The sequence below is a fragment of the Sceloporus occidentalis genome, unplaced genomic scaffold (genome assembly GCF_023333645.1).
Source record: "Sceloporus occidentalis isolate IW3139 unplaced genomic scaffold, rSceOcc1.0.p SCAF_127, whole genome shotgun sequence".
Taxonomy (NCBI): Eukaryota; Metazoa; Chordata; class Lepidosauria; order Squamata; family Phrynosomatidae; genus Sceloporus; species Sceloporus occidentalis.
In genome coordinates, this window is record NW_028317107.1 from 504712 (window position 1) to 524262 (window position 19551).

General features: G+C 45.0%; 1 protein-coding gene and 3 non-coding genes across 4 annotated transcripts; all 4 read left to right on the forward strand.

Annotated features, from left to right (window-relative positions):
* The first annotated feature begins 267 nt into the window (after nucleotides 1-267).
* LOC149281777 (protein PRRC2B-like) lies at nucleotides 268-19551 on the forward strand. The gene is made up of 32 exons (XM_089498957.1): nucleotides 268-382; nucleotides 521-698; nucleotides 1083-1185; nucleotides 1644-1716; nucleotides 1908-2051; nucleotides 2660-2901; nucleotides 2990-3120; nucleotides 3335-3483; nucleotides 3561-3651; nucleotides 3934-4129; nucleotides 4461-4789; nucleotides 7058-7247; nucleotides 7457-7676; nucleotides 8020-8203; nucleotides 9398-10909; nucleotides 11292-11473; nucleotides 11997-12106; nucleotides 12313-12436; nucleotides 12547-12623; nucleotides 12996-12998; nucleotides 13103-13288; nucleotides 13492-13686; nucleotides 13898-13984; nucleotides 14516-14620; nucleotides 14841-15033; nucleotides 15351-15448; nucleotides 15935-16062; nucleotides 16276-16513; nucleotides 17078-17227; nucleotides 17519-17601; nucleotides 18399-18486; nucleotides 19411-19551. The coding sequence occupies exons 1-32, from the start codon at nucleotides 268-270 to the stop codon at nucleotides 19549-19551; spliced, it is 6045 nt and encodes a 2014-aa protein (XP_089355083.1).
* LOC149281778 (small nucleolar RNA SNORD62) lies at nucleotides 14117-14197 on the forward strand. Its single transcript, XR_016278012.1, has one exon. It is a non-coding gene; the product is annotated as a small nucleolar RNA SNORD62 (small nucleolar RNA).
* Nucleotides 15108-15185, forward strand: LOC149281779 (small nucleolar RNA SNORD62). Its single transcript, XR_016278013.1, has one exon. It is a non-coding gene; the product is annotated as a small nucleolar RNA SNORD62 (small nucleolar RNA).
* LOC149281780 (small nucleolar RNA SNORD62) lies at nucleotides 15516-15596 on the forward strand. The gene has a single exon (XR_016278014.1). It is a non-coding gene; the product is annotated as a small nucleolar RNA SNORD62 (small nucleolar RNA).

A 19551-nucleotide genomic window follows, 5' to 3' on the forward strand; every position in this document is an offset into this window, starting at 1 on the left:
ATGCTTCCGTTTAGGTGATTGGAGATGGTCGCCATTTTATTTTTTTTGGAGCTTGGTCAAAGTCACATTGGTGTTAATCTTAACTCCGGGGCAGGGTTTGGATCTTTTGAGTTTGGGCCAAGGAGCACATGAGAATATTGTTTCCGTAGTAGAATGATGTAAAGTCAGTAGCAGAATGAATGATTACATTTCTGTGCCATCTACCCCCGCAGGCAGATAGGGAGAGGAGCAGAGAAAAATTTCCCTACTAGATGACATTTCATCGCAATGTCCGATCGTTTGGGGCAGATATCCAAGGGAAAGGATGGGAAAAGCAAGTACTCGTCTCTCAACCTGTTTGACAAGTATAAAGGGAAGTCAATAGAAGCAGTCAGAACCACAGGTGCGTTGTGCCCCGGAAACCTTAAGCTGTGAACATCATGCCCTTTACTGCCCCCTGTTGGTAGGGCAATGTGTGCTTAGAGTTCTGCTTACCAATGACATATCGCCAACCTAACGGCTATACCGTTAACCTCCGCAGTTATACCTAGACATGGCCTACAGAGTCTTGGGAAAGTTGCTGCTGCCCGGCGTATGCCACCTCCCGCAAACCTGCCAAGCTTGAAATCTGAGAATAAAGGAAACGACCCAAATATATTTATCGTGCCCAAGGACGGAACAGGATGGGCAAACAAACAGGAGCAGCCAGACCAAAAGAGGTGAGTTCTGTGGTCAGTACCCCTCCGGTAGGTGTTTGGTGGTTAGACATATTGGCGAGACGGTAGATGCGGATTATTCTGTTCCCCTGCATCTTACCTGAGGCACTAAAACTGGAGATCCCCTCCTGGGTTCCATGACCTGAAATGAAACTTCTACATACATGTTGTTGAGTCGTGTTCATCCAAAGACTCCTGTGTTAAAGAGCCCAGTGTGTCGCAGTCAGTCCTCTAGGACAGGTACACACACACTACTGCTCTGCGATACTCGCTGTCGGATAACTAGCTGTCAGAGCTTTCCATAACGCCAGCAGGATCCTCGTAGGTGCAGAGGCAGGATTTACACCCATTCCTGGGGTATTTACATGTTTAATATGTTCTTTACAGTTCCAGTGTAACAGTTCCTGCGCCGCAGGAGTTGCAGCAGCCGCAGGGTTCGCAGAAGTCTCTCTCCAATTTACAGAAGCCGAACCCAGTGATAAATCAGGAGGTGAGTAAAACCGCAGCAGAGATCTAACGCTGAGCGATAAGATCCAATGTGATCAAAATGTCCGTTTTAAACGGGAAAACGAGTGAGCTAGGACTTTCCCTTGAAACGCCGCAAGATGTCCCGTCTTCTGTAGCGCCTGTTGCAATTAAGTTGGTCTCCGTTATTGGGATCCCTATTCTACATCTTGGCAGCCAAACGACTTTCTTCTAACCTGTTTGAGTTACGTAGTCTGCAGTCTCCCTCCCCAGACTTTCTTCTTCCTTATCCTTTTTGATCTGGTTTTCAATTAGGGTTATCTATGAATTAGTCCAAGACGATGTAGATCGACAATGTGTGTTTCCTCTGGCCCCTATACCTCGTTAAAGGGAGAGAGTGTTTGTCCAGTAGCCCTGGGGACTATCAGTCCAGCAGTTTCACGCAGCGGCTGTCTGATGCCATCTTTCTTCTTACCCTTACAGAATATAAATTTAGTGCCAGGTGGGCAAAGGTCATGGGCACAGCTGAATGGAAAGCCAGCCGGACACGAAGGTGGTAAGTATACTATTATCTTCTAAATCCCTAGCGCTCCTTCTCTGCAATGGCATTTTAGTAATTGATTTTGAGCGCCTGACATTTAACATTTACTACCTAATACATAAAGAACAGGAGGGGAATTTAATTATATAACATCACGTTTTGCTTTGTTCTATAAATCCATTGGTTAATCTTTATTTCCTTCCTAGGTTCAAGGGGCTCAAACCGACTGTTGTCCTTCTCTCCCGAGGAATTTCCAACGCTGAAAGCAGCTGGCGAGCAAGACAAGGCTGGCAAAGAAAAGAACGTCTTAGATCCATCGTATGGGCCCGGACCAAGCCTCCGCCCCCAGAGTAAGCCCCTCGCCCTGCTTCCCGGTAACCGCTCTGAACCTTTTTATTGTCTGTCGTCCCTTTCCCCTTCCCCTAATATGAGTTGAACATATTGGAAATGTAGTCTGTATTTTTTGTCGGCTTTTATACTCTTCGTTCTAAACTTTGTGATTGTAAATAAAAGGCCGTTCTGGTGTATGGACCACTGGCTGTGATATATGGAGTGAGAGGGAATCTGATTGGGTTCAGCAGGGATACGCATATAATGTCCATGTTCATTTCCATGTAACAATTGATTTAAATACTAAAATTAACCTATTACGTAATCGGCAATAATATTCGTTAACGAGCTGGGATAATATTTGGACTGAATTTTAATAGCTTTCGAGTGTTCTGTCTTTGCCGCTATTGTGATCCCAGCAACTAATGCTGCCCACCAGGGCACGTCGTATCCCATGCTACTGAAAATAAAGGTAGCGGCTGTGGTAACGTCAACGGAGGACAGTAACTCGCTAGGAACAAAGATAACTTGCGCTGCTTTCAATGTTAACCTACTGGGAAATAAGCATTCACATTGTTTTTCTTAACATTTCTTGTTTTTTTATTCCCCCCCCCCCCCCGTGTTCTAGATGTCACCAGTTGGAGGGAGGGCGGTTCGAGAAACACTTCTGGCATCTCTCCAACCGTCTCTCCTACTGAGCCGGGCAGCAAAACCACCGCCGTTTCAGGAGACGGCAGCTCCTCCTTAGCACTTGCAACCGACTCCAAGGAGCTTTCGCTGCGCCCAGCTCAACCCAACCGAAAAGCGGCTTCACAGTTCATGGGGAACACGTACCATCCACCGACTTACCATGACATGTTACCGGCTTTTGTACGTATTAAGTTAAGGCTTCCTCCTCGTATTGTGTAGTTGTGACCACTTCGTGGGTATGGCATTTTTGTTAATGTTTTGTTTTCAGATGTGCTCTCAGCAGCCATCAGAACCCACTGGGACATCGGACCGTGCTTCCTTTCCTGTCCTCGCAGCTTCCCAACCTCGCCTTGAGCCTCGTGTCCCATTTCGACAGTACCAGATGAATGATCACGATGGGTAAGCCCCTTTGATTAAAAATGAAATCTGAAGCCAGCCTATGTTTTGTCCCCGTGAAATAACCTACTGCTAGCGTAAATCTTAATTCCGGTCATTTGTTTGGAGATCTTTTACCTGTTGAACCCCTACTACCACTAAGTAAGTCTGTGTTTTGAGTTACACGTAAATACGTGAATATGCTGACATGGTACTTTCTCCTTTCCCTGCTGCTCAGAAAAGAGAACCGGTTTCCGGGAGGTCCACCTCGTTCCGTACGTCCGCTGCGACCGCAGCCGGAGAGGACGCAGAGACCCACGATCATTAATGCCGAAGATCTCAAGGAGTTAGATGACCTTGACAATGATGCAGAGGACGGCTGGGCTGGTACGTAGCAGCTTGATGCTTAGAAAGGGGAGTTGGCTCCTTTTTAGTTCTCTAGATTCTAGTATATCTTCTTGCAGGTCTACAGGATGAAGTGGATTATTCAGAGAAACTTAAATTTAGTGAGGATGAAGATGAAGAGGAGGCAGCCAAAGATGCCAGAACTAAATGGTAAGCCTTTTATATCTCGCAAAGGCCATAGTATTGGACACTTTTTGTCTTCTGGCAAGGAGTACGTTGCATGTTCAACAGCACACACTGGCTTTCATCTGCTCTGCTGAAGGGTCCCCCATGTGTCGGGGGTCTCCGATATAGTTCCTTCCATTAGTTTATTGCAATGCATGCATATTTTATTTGTATTTAGTCTGTGTTCACTTTTTCCTTGTTAACCGGCAAATGCTTGTCCTTGGGGTTTCTGCACGGTCTGTAATTGATGACCTTGCCTCTTTCCAGGAACGGCTGGGACGGCAGGAGGCAACGGCAGGTCTCTTTCACTTCCACTGACAGTGCCGAGGCCAAGTATCCTATAGAAGAGGGGAAAAGCAGGAGTGATCCGCTGGTTCATCCGCGACCTATCCGGAGGTCACAGGAACCTCTGCAGCAAGGCTCTCGAAAACCAAGCAGCTGGGCAGCTGTGGCGGAGCACCAGGTAAAAGATGGCCGTGTAGGCTGAACTTAAGCTAGACTTCATCTCACCGTTTGGCTGCTTTCCATTGAATGTTTGAAGAAAAATGACCTTGCACACACAAAAATACTAGAAGGCTGTATTAATCTTTCTGTAAATTAGGATTTCTCGCCTCACCCCTACGTCTAACACTCTCGGAATCATGCTTTGTCGTTTTCAATGTCTACCAGTCATAGTGAAAGCGTTTCCTTTGTACATGTATGTTACATGTGGCTAACCTTGGTCAGTTTAATACTTTCTTGAATTAAATATCTATTTCTGTGATCATCCTCAATAATTTTTGTTTTTGCGGAAGCCTGCTGCCCCTGCTACGATTTTAAGACAGCAGTCTGCCGAAGAGAAGGAAGACAAACCGCCGCCTCGGCAGAAGTTTGTCCAGTCCGAAATGTCGGAGGCAGTGGAGCGCGCACGCAAGCGGCGCGAAGCGGAGGAGAGGCGTGCCCGGGAGGAGCGCCTGGCCGCGTGTGCCGCCAAACTAAAGCAGCTAGATCAGAAAACAAAACCGACTCCAAAATCGCCAGGAGATGCTCCGAGGCAAGCGGAGAACAAGGAGAATGAGGACCCACGATCTCCAGTCTCCGACCGGAGCGGCTCCCAGGAGAATAGTCACGCTTCTCGGAGAGGTACGGCAACTTGGGAGGATGACGTTCTCAAATCGTTAGCTGAAACCTCGTGTGCGAGGGCTAAAGAGATCGGTCAGGGTTGGTGCATGTTTGAATGTCCGTCTACTTCCTCGCGTTTCCTCTGCAGACTCCCCATTTTGTTATTTGTCCCGCCTGACAAAGAAACACTTTTACAACAAGTGACACCGGAGCAATTTAACCCGTAATTTATTGTGTGACCTGATGTGGTAAGATGCTATCCCCGGTTGCAGTTGTATTGCTCTAACGTTACCAAGCGTATTTATTACACAGATGCCTGTGCTTGTCCAGTTATATTTCTCTATGAAAGAATGTTTGCCAAATGTAAAGGGGGCATGGAATGAGTAGTATTTTTCTAGCCACCATGTCCTGTGTTTTATGTACTCTTTTCCCATATTTCCAGGTGAACAAACCTAGGCTTATGGGGAGCGGGCATCTTGCGTTCCTATTATATTTATTTTATAGCACATATTTACATGTTTGGGCGATAATGTGCAACATATCACATTCTTATTGGAAATGTGTTCTTTCTACACATCAAGAGATTACAGCTTTGGTGGACAACCTTATTTAATTTCCCTTTTAAATTCTGCTTTAAGGCCACGTTGTATGGGCTAAATTCCGCAAGCTTGTTCCTATGTATTTGTTTAACACACACTGCATTGTACATGAGCTTACGGTGCCTAAATACATTCCAAATTGCACTTCTTAGTTAAAATGTCCATGAAGGTAGTAGCCCCGTGTTTTTGACCCCCTAAAGCGTAGGCAACTAGTCCTCCATCCCGTAAAATGAATCCCATATACTAGCCGTGCATATAATGCTCTCTCATGCTTTTACTGGTTTTATCACCGACGATTCTTTTTATGCACTTGCAATAGAACCTTTTGCGTTTTTGATGTATTTGTGTATATTTTTCTCAATGTGCGATTTATATTTGAATAAAACAATCCATTTAAATCAAGGCCTTTATTTTTTTTCCCTAAGTATTTTAAAAAGATGGCGACGCCAGCAAGTTGCACCTGAATTTATTAAAATTGTTCCAGCCTCTTAGGATAGAGATTATGCCAAATTTCTACACTGTAAAAATGTAGCATGTTTTTTGAGCCTTTTGTTAAATCCCATACCAATACAAAAAAAAATCTTAAAAAGATTTTATCCGTTACTTTCCAAAAAATACATGTATTCAAAATGAGATTTTTGATATAAAGTCTCCAATTTGATATACTGTATCAATATAATTCCTAGCATCTTTAAATGGTAATATGGGGGGGACGGGTACTGTTCTTGAGATTGTAATTATTGCGAAGCCCCTTTTTTTGGGAGGGGGGATGCAAAATCATGCGCATTAAACTCCTGTACAGGTCGCCTGGTGTGTTTGGTCCATCAAATTCACGCTTTTTGTAAACCTTGCTGAATATGATAGTAATATACCAAGTGCAGTGCGGGTTTTGTAAATTGTTTAAATTACACACGTTGAGCTTTGAGACCCTAAAATCTTAAACATTTGGCAAAATCTGAAAGGTGGTAGCGCTGGCTGATTTTTGCTTTTGCAAAGTCCATTAAATAAAAATAAGCTGTTGCGTCGATCTTAATAGAAATTAGTTATTTTGTGCCCAACTCTATTACTTGAGTACGTACGTCTGGCCACAGGGGGGCCGTAGGTTATGTTCATCTAGCGAAGCATGAGGTCAAAGATCACATTCATAAAGTGTTTCTGTTTGGACAGTCTTCTTACTGACCCCCATAATGAAGCAGCCGCTGCTCGTATGCATTTCATAAGCATCTGTGTGAATGGACCCCCCCTTTAAATTGCCAAATATCAGGACAGCTCCAAAAACTGAGTGGCCCTTTTTAATATAATCGTATTTTACATGGAACTTGGAAGCCTTACAAAAAAAAACTGTTTGCTAACTCTATTGCTTATGGCAATATTTATATATATTTTTTTTAAAGGAAAAAGCAAATGTGAGAATGTTAATCAATATTTAATTAAACTCACACAGCTTACTACTTAGTTGATTTTGCATTTCAAAAAAATTACCATAACTCTTGATCATATATATTAATTATATATTGTATTAATTCATTAAATAGTCCTTAGGTTCCTGTTGCTGCATTTCCGTTATTTTTCCCTAGTCCGTCATTTCAGAAATGTGGATTTTTGGGATGTCTTTGTAGATAATTTTAATAGGATTTATTAGCACTGCTGTTACGCTACTATGGAGATAAAAACCTTTTTTCCCCTTTTTATTCCCCAGAATACTCCACCCCGGAGCACCTGCCAGATTATCCTGATGAAGAACCTCCTGTAGCACAGAGGGTAGAATCGAGTAGTGATGAGGATTACCCAGAATCCACTTCTCCAGTGCAGGAATTCAATAAGCACCAGAAGCTCATCCCTCCGCGGTTTCAGAGGCAGCAGCAGGTACGCGATGGTATTGTGGTGTTGCGTGCCCACACTGGACAGCGGGCTTCCCCGCAATGCAGTGAACGCAACGGCAGAAGAGCCGGTCTTTCTCCGACAAAATAACAACAAGTTGCTTGGCTTCCTACGCTTGTTACGTGCAAGCAATGTGCTGCTGGACATTGTAATGTGTTTATGTACATCTACCTCTGGTAAATCTTTATGGTCTCATCCCCCTGTAGGAGCAGTTATACAAGATGCAGCAATGGCAGCAGCAGCACCAGCAGCAAGCTGCAGCATACGTGGCGTCTTCCCATTCCAATCCGCCGCGCACTTTCTATTCCCATCATCCGCAGATGTTGGGGTTTGATCCTCGCTGGATGATGATGCCTTCGTACATGGATCCACGGATGACTCCGGGTCGTGCCCCCGTGGACTTCTATCCCCCATCCATACACCCTCCAGGTGGGATTTCACATGTTCATTTTATTTCTGAGTAGGGAGGTGTAAACTGTATAACCACAATGTCTTGTCTAACGCCTTTTTACAAAACAGACTGTTCTGTTTGCAATTTTCATTTCAGAAGCTGTCAGTACCCGCCAAATTGTGTATTTTCCTGCTCCTATGGGGGTACAATAGACTGCATGTGTAGCATGGGAAATTATTAAAATTTGCCGTTAAATGTTAGTCTAAAAATAGTTTAGTTGAAGCAGTATGGAGGTAGACTTACGATGGGGAATAGGTTCAGCCATTTAGTGAAGTATGTTTGATGTTTTTTTCATAATAGTGTGCTCTTTCTTAACATTAGGTGTGATGAAACATATTATCCAGCAAGAGTCTATGAGCAATGAGGAATGCCAAGCGGAGAGGAGACCCCCATCAACAGAACCAGTGTCCACATGGAGCCCAGATGGCTGTGTCCATTTACAGAACAAGGTCTACTCTGTCCCCCAGCAGAAGCAGGCTGAGAACGCAGCAGATTGTAGTTACCGGTAAGAGATTTCTTGTCTTTTTTTTATTTCCCTTCCTTTCTCTCATTTAAAGGATTATTGCCAAATGATATTTGCTGTCAAATGAGCCGGCAGTACAAAACTGTGTGCAGCCGTGGTTTTCATAGTAATTATGGAACCCAAGCGGCTTTACATGAAAAGTTACCATTTTGTGTGAGAACTCCATGTGTTACAAGTCAACAGTCGGATGGTTCTGAACATGCCTAAAGTTTGGAAGGTTAACATGAGGTCCAAAGGGGCACAAGCATGCAGAACCTAAACGGTCTACAAAAGCAAATTCTTGGTTTTATGCTTAAATTTTATTAAGTATTAATCTTTTGCAAATATCAGATGGTGCCAATGAAGGTAACATGCTTTTATTGGTGTAGTACCCCAGCGAGACTCTTTATTGCACGCGACCAAAGCATTTTTAATCTGCTAGGTTTTGTGGACACGTTTACCACCATGTTTAGGAATCACAGGTGTCTAAAGTTGAGAAGCCTGCCGAGGTTGAAGGCTCAATGCAGGGCATGCATATATGACTCTTTCCCCCCCAATGACTGTGGAAACGCTCCAAATTCTTCCTTAGAAAGTGTCGTACCTTCCCAGAGAATAATAATGCAATTCATAAAAGCAGTGATTTAGTGAGCGTTCGCAGGATGAATGAAAAACCTTGTCTGTAACGCTCGCTTTCAGTTGTCCGGACCCGACTTATATACTTTCTGGTTTGCTTTCAGGAAGGAACGAAAGCTCTTACTCTGTCTCAAGGGAAAGGTCAGAGGGTGTACACACCCACCACGGACCCTTAGAAGAGCGAGACGGGGACTATTTAGCATCCAGCAGTTATGAAAAGAAATCCTCTGGAAGTATAAACAGCTGTATTTCACCTCAAAGAAGAGGGCAAGAAGCTCTGTACCAGCCCATTCAGCCTTCAGAGTCTGGCATTAAAATGGGAAACCAAATTGGTGCAAGGGATTCATCCACAAGGGGCTCAGAGTTTGGCAAAAATGATAAAAAATCAACATTTAAAGGTTGGGGCTATGTAAATAATAAATCGTCAGATACAACAAGCAGTGCAGAAGAAGAAGCACATAAGGAGGAGCAATTATTGGATACTGGTTCATGGAAGAAGGAAGACTGTGGTTATCAGGATAACACAGATGAAGGTCATTGGCGAGGTGATTCCACCAAATCTAGTAACCAACAGCAGTCCGAAAGCCTTGGCAGGAGTCGAAGGTCTGGTCCGATAAAGAAACCGGTTCTCAAAGCACTTAAGGTGGAGGAGAAGGAGCTGGAAAAAAGCAAACCAGAAACTAAAGATCAGGTTAAAACGACAAAAGAAAAACTTATTTCTAGACCCGACAATGCTGTCAAAACAGATCTGACGGTTCCTTGCTCCCCTTCATTCCAGTTGGAAGAAAAAAGCGTTTTCCCCTCTAATAACGTTCAGGAAACTGAGATCCCTCAAGAAAAAGTTGAAAGAAGCTGGGAAAATAAGCCTTCTCGGGAGTCTACCAGCGAGCCCCTGACAAAAAGAAACAACTGGATTTTCATTGATGAAGAGCAAGCGTTTGGCACCAGGTCTCAGGGCCGTGGAAGAGGCAGGGGTTTTAGAGATTTTGGCTTTAGAGGCCGTGGCGCGGTCGGCCCATATGCTGGACAGAGATTGAGTAGAGGAAGGGGCGTAAGGGACTTCAACCCTCCAGAAGACTTTAGAGGCAAGGTTTCCCGTAGACGTGTGGCTAGCGAAACCCACAGCGAAGGCTCAGAGTATGAAGAGCTTCCCAAACGTAGACGTCAGAGGGGGACGGAGAATGGGAACGAACCTCCCCTTTTAGAAAAGGAAGATGATGTAAAAAAGGGTGACTTCCAAGATTCCTGGAGGTCCAATAGAAATTATTCCGATGATCCCAACGCTACAGATCCAAAGGCCAGAGCCCCGCGTGCTTTTGGAAGATCTCTTCCCCCAAGGCTGAGTAACAGCTACGGAAGAAGGCCGTTCACCTCCAAAGAGTCTTCTAATTGGCAACCCAAATCGGGAGGCTCTACTTGGCAAGAGTATAACCCGTCGTCCGAGTCTTACGGGACCCGACAGAACACAGAGCGGGACTGTGCTCAGGATCGTAGGTATTCAGATTCTTATTCTGGTAGAGGTTTTGACGAAACCCAAGGTGACAGGCGACCGTTCTTCCAAGACGAATATTTAGATCGAGACAATTTAGAGAAGCGTTTTTTTGGTAGAAGGCGCCCTCCTCGTCAAGACAAACCTCCGAGGTTTAGACGTCTCAGGCAAGAAAGGGAAACGGTCGGCCAGTGGAGCGGTGAAGAGGTGAGCGGTACCGTGAACAGCCACGATCACTGGCATGTGCGCCAGAAGGTGTCATTAGGGGAGAAATCTGGCACGTCTACAAGGAGGTCTCCTGAAACCTCTTACCGTAACTCGGATCATGTGAACGAAGAGTGGGAAACGGCATCGGAAAGCAGTGATTTCAGCGAAAAGAGGCCTGTGGACTTGGAGGGCGATGCAAATGTATCTGGAAATGGGTTCTCGGAAAAGAGAGAACTGTCCAAAAGGAGCTTTTCCAGCCAGAGGCCTCTAGTGGATCGTCGAAAAGTTGAGCCTTCTGGTTACGATGAAAAACCTTCAAGAGTCGGTGGGAATTCTTCCCGTAACGATTACCAGCAGAATGGTGTCCCGCTAAAGGGCAGGTAATTGCTGTTTACATTTGACTCCAAATTCCCTCTTGAATCCAAAATTTATTTAAAGTTGTATATCACAATTTGTTCAAGTGTAAGCATTAAAATGTTTGAAAAAGAAAATACACACCTGCATATGTTTTTTTTTGCTGACATGGATTAGAAGCCATCATGAATTTTGTCTGAATTAAAATTCTGCAGTTTCCCTTTAAGGATTAACAGGTTTATTTTTTATTTTAGGACCTGCAAAGGGTTCTGCCCAAATATTACACACAGCCGCAATACTTTGTGCTACAAACAGGCGAATGTGTAGCCCTTTTCTCTGCGAACATGCTGATCCCGGAACACCCCCCCATATGTATTTTAATTGTAATTTTCTATACTTTTTTTCCAGTCGATGCTCTGACGACTCCTACTCCCAAGAGAGCAGCCGCCATAGATACAGCTTGGAGCACTCAATACACGGCGACCCTGGAGATTCTTCTGTAAAAAAACATGAAAGGGACTCCAGGCCATGTGGGCTGAAGGCTAAAGAGCAAGCAGAGACTATAGCACAGTTTGATATGAAATACAGCGGTAGGTTCCTCTTCAACACTCTCTCTCTCTCTCTCTCTCTTCCTCTCTCTCTCTCTCTTCCTCTCTCTCTCTCTCTCTCCCCTCTCTCTCTCTCTCTTCCGCTCTCTCTCTCTCTTCCGCTCTCTCTCTCTTCCGCTCTCTCTCTCTTCCGCTCTCTCTCTCTTCCGCTCTCTCTCTCTTCCGCTCTCTCTCTCTTCCGCTCTCTCTCTCTCTCTCTCTCTCTCTCTCTCTCTCTCTCTCTCTCTCTCTCTCTCTCTCTCTCTCTTCCCCCCTCTCTCTCTCTCTCTCTCTCTCTCTCTTCCCCCCTCTCTCTCTCTCTCTCTCTCTCTCTTCCCCGCTCTCTCTCTCTCTCTCTCTTCCCCGCTCTCTCTCGCTCTCTCTCTCTCTTCCCCGCTCTCTCTCGCTCTCTCTTCCCCGCTCGCTCTCGCTCTCTCTCTCTCTTCCCCGCTCTCTCTTTCCTCTATCTCTCCTCCCTCTCTCCCTAGCAAGGAGCTGTGTTGACACCACCTATTATCTAATACAGATCTGATCTTGGACGAAGACTCTGAAGTAGGAGGAGATGGTTATCCTGACGCGGTGAATAAGCCAAGTCGCGTGCTGGACAAAGACCATAAGAAGGACCAGATGGTTCAGGTGAGGTGCTCATATGGTGAATGGGCCACGTACTTTATATGCAATAAAGCAGTGTTTAAATGCATTATCCTGGGTAATTGTACCCTAATATTTAAACCCAAATAAAATGACTCTTCATTGGCCTAACTGATGGTTTTGAGCTCTATGGTGATGTGTTTAAAGGGATTCATACATAGCCAATGGTCAACGCTTTTTTCTCATTCTAGGTTTCGTCGAAAGGCAACAGCATCCAGTCCAGAATTCCTCCTCGATTTGCCAAAAAGCAGAACGGCATGTGCCTGGATCAGAACAGTGTTAACAGCAAAGAGATCTGGGAGAATAACAGCCAAGGTTAGGCAACCATTAAACATAAAAAAAACAATAAAATAATCTTACGAGCCCCTTCTTTGTATAATTGCTGTGGTACTTTTGGTGCGCATGTTTGTTTCTCACCTGCACAGGTATGTCTGTTCAGTCTGGCAGTGATGCCTGGAACAAGCCTGTGAGTGCCTTTAGCACGGAGTCCAGCTCCTCGGAGGTATGTTAGAATGCTTGAATATTCTAAAATAATGAGAAATGTCCTGACTTTTCATAGCTTTGGAGCAGTGTCTTTTACATGTCCCAGTGTCCATGATGTTCCAATAGATCCTGCTGAGCCTTCACCATGTACTCAATCTAAGGCCTTCTGAGGAGACTATAGTCCTGAGAATTTTAGGTTTTAAATAAGTCTTCCTCCGTATTCAATATCAAACACTGTAGGCATGTCCTTATTGGCTTTCATTTATATTCCTCCTAAACAAAGAACTATCTCTTTCGTATTCTCCCGATCTTTTTCTCTTGCTTTGCTTTCCTGTTCTCTATTCCTCTGTCCTCCTCTCGATTAACAGACTTTGTAGTGTTGTATTTCAAGCAAGTTAACCAAAACACGTTGGTTGAGCTTTCATATATATAAATATATATATATATGTATGTGTGTGTGTATGTATGTTCTGATTCATTCTCTGCTTGGACTGGTAGGGTTTCAAATCAAGTCAAGGTGACAGCGGCATTGACCTAAGCGAGTCTCGGGAGTCATCTGCCACGTCGTCTCAGCGTAGCTCCCCATATGGCACCATGAAACCCGATGAGATAAATGGCACAAGTATGGTGGAGTCCAAGTCAGATTGCACTAAAGATCAAGGACAGAAACAAGCAGACAGAAAGGTGAGATGTTCTCTGGCAATATGTAGATTTAGTTTAACCCTTAAATGCTCTCGGCTTCAACTTGGTCAGTAGCACTGTTTTGTCTGACGCTTTCGGGGAGGCTTCATTGTCGCCATTGAATTTCTCCGCATGCCAGTCCTTGTTTTGTGAATCGTGTCTTTAGATGACGAATTCCATCTAAACATTTATCTCTTTTCCCGAAGGATTCTGAAGCTGGTTCGGTGGTGAACAAAGACCACAAGCCTGGTCCCATCGGGAACGAGCGCTCTCTAAAGAACCGAAAAGGCTCCGAAGGCACCGAGCGTTTAGAAGGCAGCGTCCCTCCGGTTAACGGAGTTGAAATCCATGTGGATTCTGTCCTCCCAGTTACACCAATTGAGTTTGGAGTAAGCGCAAAAGTGAGGATTTACTTTTGTTTTCATTTTATAATATATGTTTCATACAGATTGTAATGAATCCGGTCTATGATGGACCCTCCATACTATAAAAATGTTTTAACAGTTGCTACCCGTTTGTGGGTGTGCAGTTTGTGTCAAGTAGCTGATTTTTGTGCGTTCCACTTATGCTTTGTGTTATGTGTTCTGTATTTATTTTTATTTTTTTGCACAGGAGGCAGACTATTCCTTACCTCCCGGGGGAGCTCCTGGTTCTACGGCTAACACAGTCACAAAACTTCAGGACGCTCTGGCTAACAAAGTAAGAAAATAAACAGATTTTCACCCAACCACTAAGTAGCCACGTTTGCTAGCCAGCCAAGTCTACCAAAACAGACTGCTGCACATCAACATTTGGCGCATACAGTAGTCTGTTTTTGTTTCTTCTTTATGGTCTCTGTGATGTTCCAATAGATCCTTCTGACTCTTCACTATGTACTCGGAAGGGAACTGAAGAAATTGTATCGCTGAGAGACTAATATTTCTCCAAATGGTTCAAAAGTGAACCCAAGAAGAACGTTATAGTGGCAAATCTGTTGAGGATTATTAGCTCTATTCATCTGGAAAAAAATTCTGTCCCTCCTCTGGTCCAGCTCCAGGAGTTCTTTAAGAATTTCTAAGTTGGGTGAATATGTGGCTCCCTTTTTTGTTTAAAACCTAGAAATTGTTGGCACGCTCTTCCAAGCGTGTTCCGTGGTCCATATCTAGCGATAGTTTTGCCAGAATTGTAAATCTTATGCGTTTCGTTGCTCGGTTTTACCTTATTTTGATGATTCTTTTTGTGTTCTTTCAGGCAGGGTTAACACAATCCATACCTATTCTGAGAAGAGATCACCATCTCCAGCAGGGCCTGAGCCTGAATCCAATGTCCTACCCCACTGCCGAGCTTACTCTGAAGGTACTTTCACCTAATAAACGGCACCTTCCACTAAATATTTCCACCATTGCCCAATTATCTGGTACACTTTACGGTGAACACATAAAGCCGCCAGAGTGGCAATCGCTTCTGTTTTCATTCGCACAAACACTGAGCGTATGTTTGCATCGTGGTATATAGTGAATGAGATCTAACCTTGATAATAAAGAAGCTGAAGTTTTATTTTTCTTTGCACGCACAGATGGAGTCTGCACGCAAAGCTTGGGAAAACTCACCCAGTTTGCCAGAGCAAAACTCTCCCGCGGGCTCTGGCTCGGGAATCCAGCCCCCCTCCAGTGTAGGGGCTTCCACTGGGGTTAACTACAGCTCGTTTGGTGGGGTCTCAATGCCACCCATGCCCATTGCCTCAGTGGCCCCGTCTGCTTCCATGCCAGGTAAAATCTCAATGTTCGCCATTCCCTGGAATCATTCCGTGCTTTGTTTTTCTAAGTGGGGGGGGGGGGGTAATTCTCTGTGATCCAATAGATCCTTCCAACTCTTCACTATGTACTCGGAAGAGAAATGAGGATATTGTGTTACTGAGAGACTTGACTGTAACAAGTGTAAGGTGCAATTGATAAACCCACAATGTCGAGTGATCAAGTGTGGCCGGCCAAACACAGGACTTCTACATGTATGGCTCTCTCGTGTTTAATGAATCTGCCTACAGGCAGCTTGAGGTCAGATTCTTCATCCGCTCTTCTCATTTCAGGTAACCACATCCCTCCTTTGTACCTAGATGGCCACGTGTTTGCTAGCCAGCCACGTCTGTTACAACAGACTATACCTCAGCAGCAGGGCTACCAGCAGGTATGATATAGCGCTCAGTTATCCTCCAGCACATACACGCATCTGCTTCCAGAACATACATGGAAGGTCTCATGTGATGTTTCAATAGATCCTTCTGACTCTTCGCTTGTACTCAGAAGGGAACTGAGGAAATGATATTGCTGAGAGACTAATATTTCTCTATAGGAGACTATTTAAATACATGTTATATGGACCCAAGCCTGGTCCAAGTCACTTGTAACTGTGGCTAAAGGCAACAACGACGTAACTTGTATAAACAGCTTTGCAGAATTGGTAAATGGAGAGCTCCACCAAGTTCATCTTCTGAACAATGTCCCCATTGGTGTCAACTAGAACTCCATTATGGGATGGAAGGCAAAACCATTATATGGAGCCTTTTGCTAATCTCCCAACTTGTGATGCTTTGTTCCGTGTAATATGTGTTCAGAAATGGTCAGAATGAAGTTAGTTGGTCGCTTTAGTCTAATGTCCTCTCTCCCGTGACAGGCGGCAGCGGCTCAGCAGATCCCCATCTCACTTCACACATCGCTTCAAGCTCAAGCCCAGCTGAGTTTACGTGGCGGCCTCCCCGTCTCCCAGTCACAGGAGATGTACAGCTCCATGCAGCCGTTTAGGTAAGACGGGTTCCTATGATCAAATTCCGAATTATATGTAATTGAGTAGCTTGTAAGAGACGATGGGAACTACGGTGTTCAAAGCACGAGACATGCTGTAAAATAAACTGCTATTCCCTACAAGCTTCTTGATGTCGTCCTCGTACTCTTTTATGGATTAACCGAGCCTTGTGGTTGTTGTGCGGTTGTGACTGTAGCCTTCTCGTCCTTCAGGTCCCAGGTGTATATGCACCCCAGCCTCTCTCAGCCCAGCACCATGGTACTGACCAGCAGCACCGGTCTCAAGCCGCCGTACACCCAGTTCCCAGGCATGCAACCCCTGGAGATGGTGAAAACCCAGGCTGCCTCTTACCAGACCATGAACGGAAGCCAGCAGCTGGTGTACGAGAGCCAGCTGAACCAGGCCGCGGGGTTGGGAGCCTCTCAGATGATGGATTCCCAGCTGACGCAGGTAGAGCACCGTGCCTCTCGTGGCGTTAATGTGTTTCGTTGTACAGTTCGTATCAGTACAGTATTTAAACTTGCCCTAGCATTGTGCATAGCACAAGCCAAATTATCTTTTTAACTTCCTACCTGGATTCCACAGATTAAAGGCTTACTTTAGGTAGAGAAATACTTAGATCTTAACATTGTGCCCTAAAAGCGATTACTGAATGCACCGATTGAAAGTTAAACTGGATACTCGGATATATCAACTGGTCGCGCATCCGCCACCCAGGGTGATCCCAAACACACGGTTCCCCTTCCTCGCTCCAGAAAGCTGAGCTTCCCAAGAAGTAAAAATCAGAGACTCTTCTGCCAAGCTTTTAATGTAGGCAGGCTTGCGTCTGAGAAGGGATTTGTTAAATCTGTCACTTAATCATTCTAGCTGGTTTGATAGCTTGTATGGGTCAGGGGAGGAATTAGCATGTGTCTCAGCAGCAGCAGTGGCGTAGTATGTTCCGAGGCAGGTTGAATGAAATGCACTGAGATATCTTTGATACTTCATGGTAGTAATTGGCGTTTTCCTTTACAGTTAACCATGTCGCAGCTCCAGATGCCTCGTTACGGGTCTGGCCAGCAGGCGATGCTCCTTCCGCAGTCCATTCAGTTACCCCAAGGGCAGAACCTGCCAGTGGGGGCTCCGCGCAGGATGCAGCCCTCCGTCATGACTGCAAGCAGAGAGGTAAGGGCATCTTGGTTTTTATGTACATTTTATATTTTTAAATTTTGTCTTTAGCACAATGGCAGGGTAAAAATCAGTATGTGTGTCATCAGAGAAATGTAGGTACCTGAAGCATAATTAGATTGCACTATAGGGCCTGAATTGCGTGAAACTTTCCATTTTTGTAAGGCTGGGGTGTTATTTGCCAGTTTATTGCATTCGTATAACTATCGGCGCTTTTAATGTTTTTTGGGGGGGAGATTTCTTAGCGTTCCACATCCTAAGGTCTGATTTCTCCTGTCTGTTCCTCAGTCCTCCCAGATGGAGATGAAAGGTTTTCACTTTGCAGACGGCAAACAGAACATGCCCTCCATACAAACGCAGCACTCTTACCGGTAAGACTTCACGGCATGCGGGGGCGCTACTCGTTCCGCTTAAGGAGCCCCAAAGACTTTACCAATCGTGGCATCGCTTGAAACACCAGGGCTTTGGAGCATTGAACTTTCTGTTATTCATTTCAACCTGTTTTACCTCAAACTACTAATTATGGCTTTCAAGCAATAGTAGAAGTAAAAGAGCCAGGTTTGGGTGAAACGCTCTCTAAATTCCTCTTATGCTCAGATAAAATTTAATATCTTTACATAAATTCTTTGCTCTGCCGGGAAGGCTGGATCTGTGGCTGCTTGAAGCCTCCGCTTTTTGTGAACTAACCGATATGAATGCTAATTCTTGTCCTGAATTAGACCGCTCCGTTAGTACAGACAATCCTATGGCAGGCCTAAGCTGCTTAATCAGCCGGCCACTAAGGAGGCGTAGGGTGGCAACCCAGTCTTACTAAGGCGAATCGTTATGTATTATTGGTGTTTTAATAAAGTCAATGGAAAGCGTATTCAAGGATACGGCATTTTGTTTTTTTCTTCCGCGGTTTGCATGCTGCTATTCTAAAATGTATGTCTAATTCTGTGTCTGAATGAAGCTGAAGTTTGGAGTCCGGCACCCACTTTCCCACAATCAGTTAGGTTAGGTAGATGTTCTTCAGACGGTCGTGTTGCTCTGTGCGACGATATAAGACGTTCGTCTGTCGGTAACGGTAGAGCAACCCCCCCCCCAATTCTGCTTAGTCTCGTTTCTCTGGCCCTGTTTGGTTCTATGCTTTGCCTCTTCTTCTGAAACAGTTGCCTTTTATTTTAAGGCCCAATTCAGCTAGTCCCAGTGGAAAGTCACCCGGAGCGGGGCACTCTGCCAACCTGGGGTCTGTGCAGGGACACTATCCTCAACAGGTAAAGCCCGTGATTCACAGCCTTCATCTGCAATGCTCACATTATCCTTCACTGGCTGCAGAGATGGCCCTTAATGTTACCTCCGACCCGTGTCCGCAGCGTAGGTCGTGCTGAGTACTCGTAGCGGCACTGTAAGTGTCTTAGGAAGGTTGGGTTGCATGAAAATGTCTTCCGTGGATAAATTACATGTGATAGAATGTAATGTCCTGCTATACTGGAGACTTGCCTTTTGTCGTGTGTCTTTGGTTATTCGTTCTGCGCTGTGCTTGGCCTCCTTGCATCTTTTCTTGGCTCAGCTTTCATACTCCCCCTCGCCTCCTTTCCTCCGTTAAACGGGGACGGTCACCGTCGCAGCTTTAGTGTGACTACATTTACTTACCGGGACTCCCTAGAGCTTGTTCTTTTCACTCTTCGATCAATGCAGTTTTGGTGATAGAATTAAAGTAAAGGGTTATTTAATCCAAGGAAAACTTAGATCTGCGGAGTAAGGTAGAACAGCTAGTGTTGTCTGTTTTAGATTGGTTTAGGGAGGAGAAGGGAGGGAACGTCAGGAAATTGAACAATCATCACTTTACCAGGGGGGAGAGAACTGGAACAAGCTAAGATGGCTGCTCCGCATTGTATACGCATGAGCGTGCCTCTGATACATCTATATACGTTAATCCATAAGCACCATTACCTGGCTTGTTCCAAGTCTGTTCACGATGGGCGCTTCAGTAATCTTACACCCCAAACAGCCGGTTATGTTCTGTAGATGAATGTAATCAGCTTCGGGGCCTTTTCGTGATCGAGAAATGTTAGCCGTAAATTCTGCGATTGAGGAGAAGCCAATAATGCCGCCGCGGCCGACAGTATTTCTCTGCTCTGTTTTTAATGCCCATCTCCATGTTTTGGTTTTTTTTTCCCTCTTATTTTCTTGAATAGGTAAAACCAAGATCGGATGACGGCAAAAGCTGCCTGGCGTCCCCCAAACTCCCTGAGCAGCCGTCGGCAAATCCGATGAAGCCGGTCCGCACGGGGGCCATCAAACCTCAGATGGTGAAGGTGGAAGAAAGCAAAGCTTAA